General features: G+C 45.9%; 1 protein-coding gene across 1 annotated transcript in view; it reads left to right on the top strand.

The window, feature by feature from the left end:
- Nucleotides 1-10,251, top strand: part of LOC123061224 (CRS2-associated factor 1, chloroplastic) — a 28,954-nt gene extending 18,703 nt beyond the window's left edge. The window contains exons 3-5 of the mRNA XM_044484220.1: nucleotides 7,775-8,000; nucleotides 8,625-8,752; nucleotides 8,825-10,251. Of these exons, the coding sequence (XP_044340155.1) occupies nucleotides 7,775-8,000; nucleotides 8,625-8,752; nucleotides 8,825-9,820 (1,350 nt within the window). The 3' untranslated portion in view covers nucleotides 9,821-10,251. The remainder of the gene's footprint in view (nucleotides 1-7,774; nucleotides 8,001-8,624; nucleotides 8,753-8,824) is intronic.
- Nucleotides 10,252-14,131: the final 3,880 nt, after the last annotated feature.

The following is a 14,131-nucleotide window of genomic DNA, read 5'->3' as shown; positions in this document are numbered from 1 at the left end:
GATGGGCCTGGAGCCCCGCAGCTGGCGCCGTACATCATGCCTCGTGAAGCGGCCTCGTGAGGCAACCTGGTGCTTGGCGGCCTCGGCAAGGCTTGGCCTAGCGGCGAGGGGCTTTGCGATGCTCGCACTCGCGAGGCGACTCCCTTCGGAGCGGCCGAGGCAGGGCTATCTTTCCTGGGCCGGCCCCAGTGTTGTCCTCTGGGCCAGAGGCAGATGGGCCGTGGTACCCTAGTTCCCACCGGGCCGACAACTTTTTGAGCTAATCAAATCCACCCTTTGTCGAAAAAAGCAAGGTCACATTCGTAATTTCTGAGTTCATCACCCTGGGGCTTCCCTTGGCTTTCGGTTTACAAATATCGACCCATCTGATTATATGGTATTTGTGTTTGTTACCTCCCCCTTCCCAAAAGAATCACGCACACACCTTATCAAAGTTTGCTATCAACTCCATAGTGAAAGAGGGAATCACCGATTAATACGCATTCGCTAAAGCCAATCTTCCGCCCGAAGGCTTGAATTGAGAGAATTCCTTATTTAACACTGTCTTAAAATTTGTTGCCTTATTTGACACTGAAAAACTTTTTCTTCCTTATTTAACATCGAGTCTAAATTTTATGCCTTTTACAACACTTTCGCCCATTTTTAGCCTTAACGGTGTTAAATGGCACCTGAAAAGACCTATTTACCCTTTCATATGGTATGTGACAAATTTTTAGCTTATACCATGTGTATCAGGCCGGTTCGTTTTGTGAAGTTGTATCCGAGTGCTTGCCGGCCCGAGAACTTTTTTTTTTCAAGTTGATTGTTTTTGAGATAGTTAACCGCTTATTCCAAGCGGTAGCCCGAGAACTTTTCGAGCAAATGGGTTCCGTACACATCAAGAATCAAGCAGGTAGGCATGTGGATCAATTCTAGTTGGACGTGCACTGATATATACGTAGTAGAGGAAGCTAACTAGCACCGAGCGTCGCCAGTTCTTGTGGGCATCAACTCATGACTCACGTGCATGTGTTTCTCACATGTGGGGATCAGCCATCAGCGTCCTGCACATGCGTGTCTAGCCAGTGGCTAAATCGATCAACTAGTTAGCTTTTTCCTCGAAAAAAAAACTAGTTAGCTTTTGATGTGAGAATTCAAAGCCAGCTTCGATGTGTACGTCAACCCCAACCGCCACGGCGCCTGCACCCCTGCCTGTCCGAGCGAAGGGACTCTATCTCTATGCATTGTTCGTATCAGCTGCCATCAGTTTAGAGCACAAGAAGCTTTGCGGCCAGCAGCATCGGAGGCCAAGAGGTGCGAGCAGCACCAGTACGCGTGGCGGCTGCGTCCAGCCGTACGAATTGTCCTCGGTGCTTGTCGGTGACGTACACAAAACGAGTCGGCCGAATACACACATAAACGTAAAATTTTGTCACATGCCACATGAGGGGTAAATAGGTCTTTTCAGGTGTCATTTAACATATTTAAGGCTTAAAATGGACGAAAGTGTCGTAAAGGGCATAAAATTTAGGCGCAGTGTTATATAGGGAAGAAAAAGTTTTCCAGTGTCAAATAGGGAATCAAAATTTAAAACAGTGTTATATAAGGAATTTTCTCACTTGAATTTGCCTTGCCAAGGTTCCACCCTCTTGGCAACCTTGACACCCAACTGATCCCATTCCGCTATGCTTAGATTTCTATCACTAATTGCAAACCGGTACAAGATCAGGAAGGCCGCCAAGTTACTATTCAGAAGATTGGCCACCATGCGATCTTCGCCCTCGTGCATCCCCATGGCGACCACCTTACGTTTGTAGAAAGAACTTTCCTTCGGTACACCTCCCTAGAAAATTTTACGGACATCGATGCAGATTAAAGGTGGAGATTAGAAGGTACCCCTTCAACAAAAACGGATAATATAGTCTTTTGTATCCAAATCAATGTACTCAATACGTTTGATCTGTAGGCTAATACGACGATAGCCTTTTAAAATAACTTCAAGATCCGTGCAAACTTTTAGGGGGGCGGGGCACCGAAGCAAAACCCAGAAAGAAATTGTTTTTTATATTGGACATTACCTTGAAACTTAAAAGGAGCTTGTTGGTGGCAATGCTATGTTGGTCTGGGTGAAACAACAACATGGGGTTGTTTGCCTATTGGAGTTGGGTAACCCCCCGGGATGAAGTGCGGCACCACTCTTAATGTGACATGCCTTATCGAGCATCGAAGCAACCGCTTGGGCAACAATATCAAACATTGTGGGGCTGAAAGCAGGCTGCCTTAGTGCAGATCTCTTCCGTTCCTAAAGGGCTCCAACTCCTCGTTGATAAAAATCACAATTTGCACTAGGGCTTCTTGAGCTCAAGTTTAAGTAGGACCGCTGGTTGTTTCCTAACTCACGTCACACACTATTTCGTAGAGGGAGAGAACTAATTCCAAAATATGCCTACCCACCCAAACGAAGTGCAAAATGTGGTGCACTGGGGCTTCTTGAGCTCAAGTTTAAGTAGGACCGCTGGTTGTTTTCTAACTCACGTCACACACTATTTCGTAGAGGGAGAGAACTAATTCCAAAATATGCCTACCCACCCAAACGAAGTGCAAAATGTGGTGCACTAGGGCTTCTTGAGCTCAAGTTTAAGTAGGACCGCTGGTTGTTTCCTAACTCACGTCACACACTATTTCGTAGAGGGAGAGAACTAATTCCAAAATATGCCTACCCACCCAAGCGAAGTGCAAAATGTGGTGCACTAGGGCTTCTTGAGCTCATGTTTAAGTAGGACCACTGGTTGTTTCCTAACTCACGTCACACACTATTTCGTAGAGGGAGAGAACTAATTCCAAAATATGCCTACCCACCCAAACGAAGTGCAAAATGTGGTGCACTAGGGCTTCTTGAGCTCAAGTTTAAGTAGGACCGCTGGTTGTTTCCTAACTCACGTCACACACTATTTCGTAGAGGGAGAGAACTAATTCCAAAATATGCCTACTCTTAATAGATGCAGATTGGCAGCTATTGACGATGTGATGAGCTAAGTGAGCCAGTCTGTTAGTGTAGTACTTAGCAACCAACTTGAACATTACGTTTAGGGCGAAATTTCGTAGTACAGTCACCCCCTTGAACATCGGGAGCAGCAATGTCGACCATCCCAAGCACGAAATCATTCACAATCGCGCAAACTATGTCCTTAATTGTTCCCCAGAGCTTTTTAACCTGTAACCTGTCCGGTCTTGGCATTGTATTGTATTAGTTTTCACGGAGTGCAATGCCGACTCAATTTCTTCCTTGGAGAAGGGAAGCATGAGAGCCTCATTTTCCTCGTCCAAGACCAGTTCCCACCCTACCAAGGTATTAACTGCCAGCTCTACCAACCTAGGTTTGCCTGACCCCATGAGCTTAATGTAAAAATGTATATGTGGTCTTGAAGCTTAGCGTGTTGGGAAACGTAGTGGCAAACAAAAAAATTCCATCCTACAAATAAAACCCAGGATCACTATGAAGATGCAAAGAGAGTTAGATCTGATTTTTATCAACTACGCAGCAGAGAGAAGAGGTTGGTGAAGATGTTGAGGCAGATTCCCGCAACTAGGATTAAACCTCCCAACCGGAAGAATTACTTGTCCCATTCGAGGATCAAAGGACTGATCCCTCTCTCGGTATTCACGTGTATGGAATCACCAATGCAGCCTGGTTTCCCGTCTAGAATGAAGAACAGTTGAAGATTAGAAGTGGTGATGGAGCAGCCTTGCGGAGGAGGGGGGGGGGGGGGGGGGGGAGTGGGGAGTACAAATTGGTTTGGCTAGTTCGAGTTGCTGGCACAACTCTATGTCTGCTTGGAGAGGCCAAGATTTAATTCAGAAGGCAAAGCCTTTATCCTATTCTCCTTGAGCTAAAGTCACTTAGACTTTGCCCAAGATCTTCGAGGTAGATCTCCAGGACCTTCACAGTCTTGTTCTTCGGTCGTCCACAATTACTCTTAGAGCTCAGAATTGACACCTAACAGTCTAGTGGATGCATAGTCCACAAGAGTAATAGGTTAAGTTAAGTTTCGACTTGTTCTTCAGTGATGCTCAATCACTTAGCAGATTTTAGGCTCTGGTTTTTTTCCCCTCCCTTAGGATTCTCTCAATCTCTTGCAAGAGGATTGGTTGGTCTGACAAACTCCTATCAATTCTTTCTGGAGCAGCCAATCATCTAAAGTTGAAGCGGGGTGGCTATTTATAGTTGGCGCAATGCCAAGGTTTGAAATGACCAACATGGGTACTCGCCACCTAACAGACAACCGGCACGTGGAGTTATTGTCGGATTTTAAAAGTGGCCTGTGACTTACTTGCAGCACAAGTCAAGTCGACTCAACTGCACCTGATTCTTCTTTGGAGTCCTGAAGAACATCGTCTCGGACTCACAGAGAAAATCACGGCGCACGAAGAGATTTCCAAGTCTTCACTTGAAGAGGTTTGGATTAAGCATACATCAAAGACCTAGATCTCAACTTTCACTTAAGACTCCCTTAATAGTACGGTTTGCCCTATGACACAAATAGAAGAAAATGAAACTAGAAAAAACAGTCTTCACTACGCTTCATTATCCTCTCTGCGAGCTGATTGTTTCTCGAACAGGCAATCCCAAAGTATTCATTGTCATCACAAATTTTCGGGGTCATAACTCTCATTCTAAACCAAATCCCCAGGGACTTTCGCCTGTGTATACTCACAAACACATTAGTTCCTTAACTATTTTGTCATTAATCATCGAAAACCCTCTAGGGGACAGTAGATGCACTTACATAATCTGTGGGAGTGCATTGGGTATGAATAAGAAGGAAGAAACAACAATGCACATATGTGATCTTAAAGAATTGGCAACATGCATATGAATAAGCACGTCACACATATTGTAGCACAATATCACAGAGACTTAGAGTTTACAAATCATACATGAATCATCAGAGGAACTGAGAACCGTATATCAACTTAGGTTGCCCTCCCAAATACTGTTGGAAATTCGCCCACAGGATCGATCACATCAAACTAGACGAACACGCGCACACACAACTGATAGCCACATCAAACTAGACGAACACGCGTACACACAAAACTGATAGCCAAGGGCTCTTGTCGTGCCCTCTTTTCCTCTTTATTGATTTTCTGGTTTTCTGGACTCACGGTTAAAATAAACTTACGCACCTGGCTGTGTATATATACACAACCATGACCATCGGGAACCCAAGTCCTACACGGACAAGTTACCTAGTCCCAATAGAACTCACGCCAACATAAGGAAACTCTAAACCGACTTGTCTATACTTTCCTTTTTTTATTTTATTTTTAGAAAAGGAGGATGACCCCCGGCCTCTGCATCTGGGAGATGCATACGACCACTTTATTGATTATTCTCAAGGACCTTACAAAGTATTACAAACAATATACCTGAATCCACCATCTTGGCAACATATGCCGCTACTCCTATCCATATGATGAAGGGGTGCTAGCTGGGCCACTACCCAGACCACTCACCTAAGCCTAACATCAAAAGCCGGAAGCCCCAGCCGAGCCACATACCGGGTCTGGGGCACAATCCGGTCAGACGCACTCGTGTGTCGTCGCCGCCATCTTCCACAGGTTCCGTCTTCAGATCATATAAAGGCTTCTACCTTGTTTGGCCACTCAGCCATCGACGTCACCATGACGCCAGACAGCTACCTCCTCCTGCGCGAGTCCATCTTCGCGCATCGGACGCCGAGCCTCCACAGCGCCATGCCGCCGATCTCCGCCGCCATCAATGTGTGAGATGAAGTCCCGCTCCACCATCCCCCAGCCATCACTTGCTCCAAAACGATGCCCCCAGGAGGGAAAGCGATAAAACGCCATCATCATCCGATCCGGAAGACCCAGATCTAGGGTTTCCCCCGGAGCATCCCGAGCCTGATGACGCAGACTGCAACGACGATGCCTCGACAAGGGAACGACATCTAAGACGCCGCAATCGTTCGCCATGACCGTAGTCGATGCGATTTTCATCGGCAGTTGCTCCACCAGACGTGCGCCGCCGACGTCGCTGGTCCCTTCAATCGGAGTAAACTCCAAAACGATGCCCTAAAGAGGGACTACGACGCAAAAGCGCCACCATCGCTCGATCCCAAGGAGATCTAGGGTTTCCCCCGGAGTTGCCCGCGTTGTCAAGGATCAGACAAGGGTAGAATCCCGACGGATCTGCCCAGCTGCCGACGAGTCGCACCCACCACCGTGCCGACGGCAGACCAGCGATCAAGGCCCACGCTTGGGCATGGATCCGGCCGCGCCGCCGCGAACCGATCCGGTCATGCCGCCGCCGTCCCTGGCGACCGCGACGCACCAGATCGCGAGGCCTCCTGCTGCGGGGGAGCGAAGTCGCGGAGGCGCCGCCACCACCCGGCGTGGCGTCCGGCCCGCCGCCATGCTCCGGCCCGGGGGCGCCGGCCCGCACCAGCCCCACGCGAGCGAGAGGGCCCGAGTCCCCGCCGCCGCCGGCGACGACCAGGCTTCGCCTGGCCGCGCCCTTGGGCAGTGGCGAGGGAGGAGGAGGAGTGGGGGAGGGCCGGCCGACGGGATCTGGGGGCCTCCCGGCCGCCCACGGGGGGGGGGGGACTCGGGAGGGGAGAGGGGAGGGGAGATGAGAACAATTCCCTGAATATTCCCGCCGGAGGCGGCGGTCCGCAACAGCAGCAACGCACGGTCACGGTCATTGGTCCGGCCGCGCCGGTGTCCCATGGTGAACCCGAACCGAAGTGCTGCGCACGAGACGCGCCGGAGCCCCGGCGGAGAGGCGGCCGGCGGCCCGGATCCCACCGGGCGGGCGGGGGCTCCATCCGTTACCCTCCTCAGTCCTCACCCTCGGCATGTCTATACTTTCCTATATTACTAGTACTACTAATTATCCGGCAACCTTGATCACACTTATACTAATCCTAACCAAACATGCTAGCACCCACGGCTACACTAGCCTAGTTAACTAGCATACTCCTAACAGAACTCAAATTTGTTTGGATTAAGCTAACAAATACATCTTGAAGCTTCTAATCATTATGTTCTCCCTCTTTGGCATCAAAGCTAACCAATAAGATGAGGACATAGGCACTAGTCGTCCCTGGCGCCGGGCGGTGAAGAAGTTGAAGGAGGCGCATCCAGTTCTTCAACTGTGTAATGCTTCTTCAGAAGAAGCCAAGAGCGCTTGAGTGCTTCTTCACTGGCATGTTGATTGACCTTGACCTTAATCATGTTGTAAAGTTGGTTCATCTCAGAAAACATCAGTTTATGCTCCTTCTCAAGATTGTTCAGTTGCAACCACTTCTGACATCCCCGTTGGCACCAGTAAACTTCCTCTTTGTACAAAAGGATTGGTCTTCAAGCGCATATCAATGAGCCCATTCTCTATGAGAGACCGGACGCATCAATCTTTTGGTCCAACTAGATCTCTTGGGGCGTGTCAGCTTTGAACGGTCTGGCGCCCCTTCCCCTTTTGGCGCCCCAGACGCGGAGTAGATGTTCGCTTTTATCCGCATTCTCGTGGACCAAGTTAAAGTTTCCACCCATTACTACGGGTGTCAATACTGATGCCATTTCCTCTTCTAGCTCGGAGAGGAATTGCACTCTTATTTTTTAGTTCACCAGTAAGCTAGTTCGCCATTTTAAATGAATTAATCTAAAAGTTGTGTTAACTCATTTATGTAGTTTCTGTTTTGTTGTCCTCTTCACTTTCTGGTGGCAGCTTGTCTGCTGATTACTTTCTCATAAGTTACACCACATACTTGAGCAGGAAAAAGTTGGAGGAAAAGTAATACACCGTCAAGGGGGTGTTATATTTCTCTTTCGTGGCAGAAACTATAATTACAGGACTCGCCCAGTTTTTCCACTTATGCTCTGGAGACCTGCAGCACCGATGTACCCTCGCCTGGTCAAAACGGTGCCGGATGGCTTAACTTCAGACGAGGCAACACAAATGCGCAAGAGAGGGTGTCAATTAGCACCAATTTGCAAACTTGGTAAAGATGTTTATTTTCCATGTATGTTGCTTTGAACCATATTTTAAACATCGGATGCTCAGTAGATAACATAGTAAGGAGAAAGAAGAGCCCTCTCGCAAAAAAGGCAAAAGAAATCCGAAATCACAAGTTGATGCATGTTGCATGGCTTATAAAATGTACCAGTCAATTACTCTAATACGACAAGTTGATGCATGTTGCATGATATATTATTCATTGTTCAAAAAATAGATAAGAAAAGAAGATCTCTTAAACAAGGCCAAAGCAGTTATTGTTGCAAAATTTGTATGCCCTTTTTTTGGTTCTACCTTCTACGTTGTACTTATGTTAAAAAACAATTAAAGATTTAATGCCTGTGACCAAACTCAATGTAGAGTAGACACTCATACTTGCTTTGCCTCAACTGGTTAACTTGCTATGGTTTGGTCCTACAGCCATACGTATGGCGAAAAAACTGGATGGTATCTGATTTTTTTTCCCTATTTCCTATAGCCTTATTCCAGCTTTTCTGATTTTTCTTAGTACGGTGTATATCGTATATCCATATACAACATTTTGATCTGCACGTTTCGATTGTATGATTGAGTCATTGGGCCATATCTCAATTCGTTTAATTTTGTACAGGAAAAAATGGTGTTTATGCTAACCTTGTGAAGGAAGTTAGAGAAGCATTTGAAGCATGTGATCTTGTCCGAGTTGATTGCTCAAGTCTAAACAAAAGTGATTGCAGAAAAATTGGAGCTAAACTGAAGGTTTGATTAATCTGTTGTATTGTGTTGTTATATGGTTGTTTTGTTCAAAGCATGAGTAACTGTACCTTGCAGGATCTAGTTCCATGTATCTTGCTGTCTTTTGAGTTTGAACATATACTGATGTGGAGAGGAAATGATTGGAGATTCCAATCATCTCTTCCTTTGCCAAGTGATCAACATCCGTTCAATGGTGAAGAAAAATTGAATAAAATGGAAAATGATTCAGCAACTGTTCCAACTTCTATCGAGGTGGTCAATAATGCAGCATCTGTTTACAACAGCATCTTGAGTGAACGTGAACGTTTTCTGGAAGATCCCTTGAATCCTAGTCTTGCTAATGATATGGTGCTAAGTTCTCCACTTACAGTCCCTGGATTGTGTAATTCTAAGAGTGTAGCTGTAACTGAAATCTCAGTTGTTGGTCCATTACAACTTTCTACTTCAGATACAGTGATTCCATCTCTTACGTCACAGTTTTATGGCCAAGGTATCCTATCAGGCAACAGTGAAAATGGAGATCCAGTTCAAAGGTCTCCTGTTGACTCTGGGAAGTCTGAACAATATCCAGATGTGGTAGAAACTTCCATTTGTCCGACGAGCAGGAATGATGTGGTCAGCAAATTAGAGACTACGAGAAAAATTAGTAAAGATTTGAATGGACATGATGGTGTAAAGAGTTATTCAAATATATTGTCCTGTGTGGAGGGAATGTTACTTCTTTTAGAACAGGCCACAATAACTGGAAGGGCAAATGTCTTGGATGAAAATGAGTTTGTTGATGCTGATGTGATTTATCAAAAGTCTGTTGCCTTTGCAAAGACAGCTCCACGAGGTCCACTTTTCAAAAGTGCACGAAGGAAGTCCGGCCTTGGGAAAAGCATGCCAGATAAGGGCGTAAGAGTAAAGAAGCATTCTATAGAACATGAAGAACCTAGTGATGTTGAAAGGAAATATGATGTTGACAGACGATTGGGAAAGCAGAGAAATGATCTTGCACAAGAGTTTCTATCGGATGTGGTTCCACGAGGTACACTGAGAGTGGATGAACTAGCGAAGTTACTTGCTTAGATATGGCTGCTCTTTACTCTTACGCTGGAGGGAGGAGGAAGATGAACCAGCAGCCTTGGATTGCGTTGGATTTCAATGGCAAAATCTAAGGAAACTGAACTTGCCCCTTAATTTTTAGACTCAAGAATTGTTTAGAAGTACTCAGTCAATTGCGTTGGATTTTGTTGGATTGCGTTGGATTTTAAAGGCAAAATCCAAGGAAACTGATTTTTGTATTCTTCACTGGCGACATTTAGGCGGAGGGTGTGATGTTGGTGACAATAAAATTACCCTTGTTCTCCTCCCACTGTGACGGTGCCTTATCGGGTAAAGGTATGGAGCCAGAGATGTCCACGTATTTGATCTTACGGAATTTCGGTTTTTGATCTTGTAGATGATTCCATGCAGATTTGATCAGTTATTGTTAGTGTTTGGTGCTATTGTTCGTTTGATCTCTTTTGGCTTCGGTGCACTTCTCTGACATTTTGGTGAAGAATTTTGTTAGCGCCAATTCTCGCTCAATTGTATTTCATGGCGACATTGCCAGCAACTCGAGCTACAATTCGAAATGGAGGAGGAAGGGGATCGACAACTCGTCCACCCTACACGCACGAGCTGTGCCTCGGCTTCCAGCCGTTCTGTCCCGCCTGCCTTACACACACACGCGCGCACTCTCTAGCTTAAGTAGTTTTTTTAGGGGATCTAGCTTAAGTTTTTTTTTTTGAGACACGGGGATCTAGCTTAAGTAGTTGACATAGTAACTTGGGCCCATTCAGGCCCAGCAAGCCTAGCAGGCCGCTGAGGCTTGCGACTGGGCCTGGTTGTGTTTTGAACCTCTTCGCCACGCGCTTCTTGGTCAACTTGATGGTCTTGATCGTTGAAACCCCCCCTCAAAAAATCTCTCATTTCCGATGCCAATAGATTTTCTTATTTCGAAATAAAGGTTCTTGTCTTGTGGGGAACGATGCACAAATTTTTGGAATCCAGTACCAACAGGTATAATCCTCTCAGAACTGTGTTTTCTTTCAAGACCTTCAATCAATCAATGCGATCTCGTAGGGCAGTTTTTGCTAAAACTCGAGTAGTTTCTTGAAAACTTGCTTCAGATATGAAACTTTGGGTATTCAGGGAAGCCCTTGTTATTCCCAATAAGATTGCCCGATAATAGATTGATTCATCCAAAGCTCGCCTTGCTCGTTCCGCTCGCAATAGTCCGATTAATTCCCCAGACGAAAAAACATTAGACATTCCATCTTCGGAAACTCGCACTTTTGATGTCACTTGGCGTATAATAATCACTATATGTCCCTTAGACACGGCTTGACCCCAAGCCGGTGCTCGTGGAAACATGTGTTTTAGCGTCTCCTTGTCTTTCCACGTAGCAAGTTCCGCAGAGGAATCACTCCATCGGAACAACACTTGAACTACAAAATTATTGCCACGGCGGACCACCCTCTGTTGCAGCACTTGTTCAGGAATCTGCAAATGAGCATCAGGAGGAGCCAGGTGAGGTAAAACCTGAGAATCCGATGCTAGAACACGCTTCAGCAGAGACACATGGAAGACAGGGTGCACACGACTGGTAGCCGAAAGATCAAGCTCATAAGAAACTTCGCCCACACGAGCTAGAATCTTAAATGGCCCATAAAACTTGAAAGCTAGCTTGTGATTTGCTCTCGGAGCCACCGACGACTGAAGATAAGGTTGCAACTTGAGGAAAACAGAGTCACCAACAGCAAATGTGCGTTCAGTCTTATGCTTATCACCTTGCGCTTTCATACGTTGTTGAGCTCGCAACAAATGTTGATGAATTGAATCCATGATTACTTGACGCTGTGAAAGCCACTGCTATAAATCTGTTGACTGTATAACATCATCCGAAGTCAAACCAAAATGACGGGGAGAATGCCCGTAGATGATCTCAAAAGAAGTAGAACCAATGGCTGAATGCCAGTTCGTGTTGTATCAAAAGTCACAAAGTGGTATCCACTAAACCCAGTGTGCGGGATGCGCACTGATAAAACAACGGAGGAAACATTCAACCTGCTGATTAACACACTCGATTTGGCCATCTGACTAAGGGTGACGGGCAGAGCTCATTCGAAGTAGGGTTCCTGTTTTGTGAAAGAGCTCTTTCCAGAAAAGGCCGGTGAAAATGCGATCGCGATCAGAAACAATAGACAAGGGCATACCATGCAATATGTAAACAGTGTTCAAGAAGGCCTCAACAACTGTAGCAGCAGTGAAGGGTGATGCATTGGGACAAAATGACCATACTTCGAGAGTTTATCAATGATCACCAAGAGACAATTGTGTATCGCGCAGACGTGGGCAATCCTTCCACAAAGTCCATTGTTACCATTTCCCAAGGCATGTTAGGTACATGCAAAGGCTATCGTAGCCTAGGGTAGGGAGTTCGATCCGGCTTGGCCTGTTGGCAAACTAGACAATGGCGCATGAACTGTTTGTTGAACCCACACATTCCTGACCAACAGAAAAGCTGGCGAACACGACGGTAGGTCACAGGGAAACCAGAGTGGCCACCTAGTGGATTGTCATGGAACACACTCACAATCTTCTGATGCAAATAAGGTTCAGCTCCAACCCAGATACAGTTATCCACCCTAAGCAGACCAGCTTTCAGAGAAAATTTCTTGTCAGCTTCAGCATCAGTGGCAAGACGCTGCAACAATCCCAAAGAGAAGGTATCCTAAGAATAACTAGCCAGAATTTCTTCAAGCCACAACAGTTGAGCAGAAGACAATGCCTGAATTTCAGGAACTGCTTCAGAAGAAACATGTGGCCTGCTGACAAAGAATCAGCAGCCCCATTATCGGATCCTTTTTTTATAGCAATGCACACAAAAGAAAGCAAAATAAAGCAATGCACACAATGGTGGAACAACATCTTCCCCAAGCAGAGTAACTGTGGTGTTATCAAGCTCAAAAGAAAGCAAGTGAGCAGCCCAGTCAACTTGCATAGGGCTGTGAGCAGCTAGCCAATCAATGCCCAGAATACCATCATAGTAACCCAAGGGGAAAACCTTGAAATTACTAACAAATTTATGACCCCCACAAGTCCACTTACCATTCAACAGTTCTTGAGTGCAGGGTATTAATTTTCCATTGGCCATTTAGACCATAGAGACAACCATATCAGAAACTCCTTGCATCCTAGCAGCCACTACACGGTCCAAAAATGTGTGGGTGCTGCCAGAATCCACTAAGAAAACCCGTGCATGTCCCTGTAACTGAATTTTCATTTTCACTGTCATGGTTGAGCTTTCAGAGGGATCATCCAGAGCTGCTGCAGATAGGAACATAGCATTAGCCTCCGAGATAGTATCGTCCTCAAGAACTTCCTCACTATCCGATAGTGAACACTGTACATAATCCAACATCTCTTGCACCACATGTAGCTGAACTTCCTGCTTACATTTGTGTTCTCTGGCCCACTTCTCTCCACATACAAAGCAGAGGCCCTTGGACTTGCCAAAAGCACGCAGTGCAGACCAACGATCATCTGGAGGTGGCTTAGGAACATCACTGAATTTTCTGTCAGAAACAGGGCGAGATACTAAAGAATGTGACAATGGTGTTGCTATTGAAATAGACTGTCGTGGGAACTGAATAGAGGTGCTAAGGTGTTTTGGCGAATCAGCAAGTTCTTTAGATATCAAGGCCAATGCATAAGTAGAGTCTAAGTCAACTGGTTGCTAGATGCCCACCAACAGTCGCACCGAGGGTGTCAACCCTTCCATGAAACAAGTCACATAGTGAACGGTGTTAGGATGAACCTCATAAACTGTCAGTTGATCATACAATTCAGAAAGCTGTTCAACGTACTCTTCAACTGACCCTGTTTGTTTGATGATGAGGACATCAATACCATTGTTACACCGACAGCCCCTACTGTTACATATACTGGACCAATTACTAGAGCTCGCGCACGCCAATTAAATTACCAGGTACTTTCGTTTCTTGGTAATGATTCTAATGTTCATGAGATTACGATGCTGCCTAAATTGGATACATTTGTTTTGCTTACAAATGAAGGGCCTAGCTTGGAGAAGGATGAACATTGGAGCAAGAACACACATGGAGTTGATGGCATGCGCAAGGGGATCAAGAACGGAGTTACAAGTGATGATTTCAGGACTTTGAAGCCGCCATAAGGAGTGCATGAAGCCTTGGACGAAATATACAAGATGCCACTTCATAATATTCGTCCATAGGCTATTCTAGGTGCTGCGTCACCTTATTAATGGGCCAGGCCCATGTAGTTTCGAAATACTTAAGTATAGGCTATTTTTAGAGTCCGTATGTGTGGGGA

Source organism: Triticum aestivum, chromosome 3A, assembly GCF_018294505.1.
Source record: "Triticum aestivum cultivar Chinese Spring chromosome 3A, IWGSC CS RefSeq v2.1, whole genome shotgun sequence".
Classification (NCBI taxonomy): domain Eukaryota; kingdom Viridiplantae; phylum Streptophyta; class Magnoliopsida; order Poales; family Poaceae; genus Triticum; species Triticum aestivum.
This window is presented reverse-complemented; position numbering and strand designations above follow the sequence as displayed.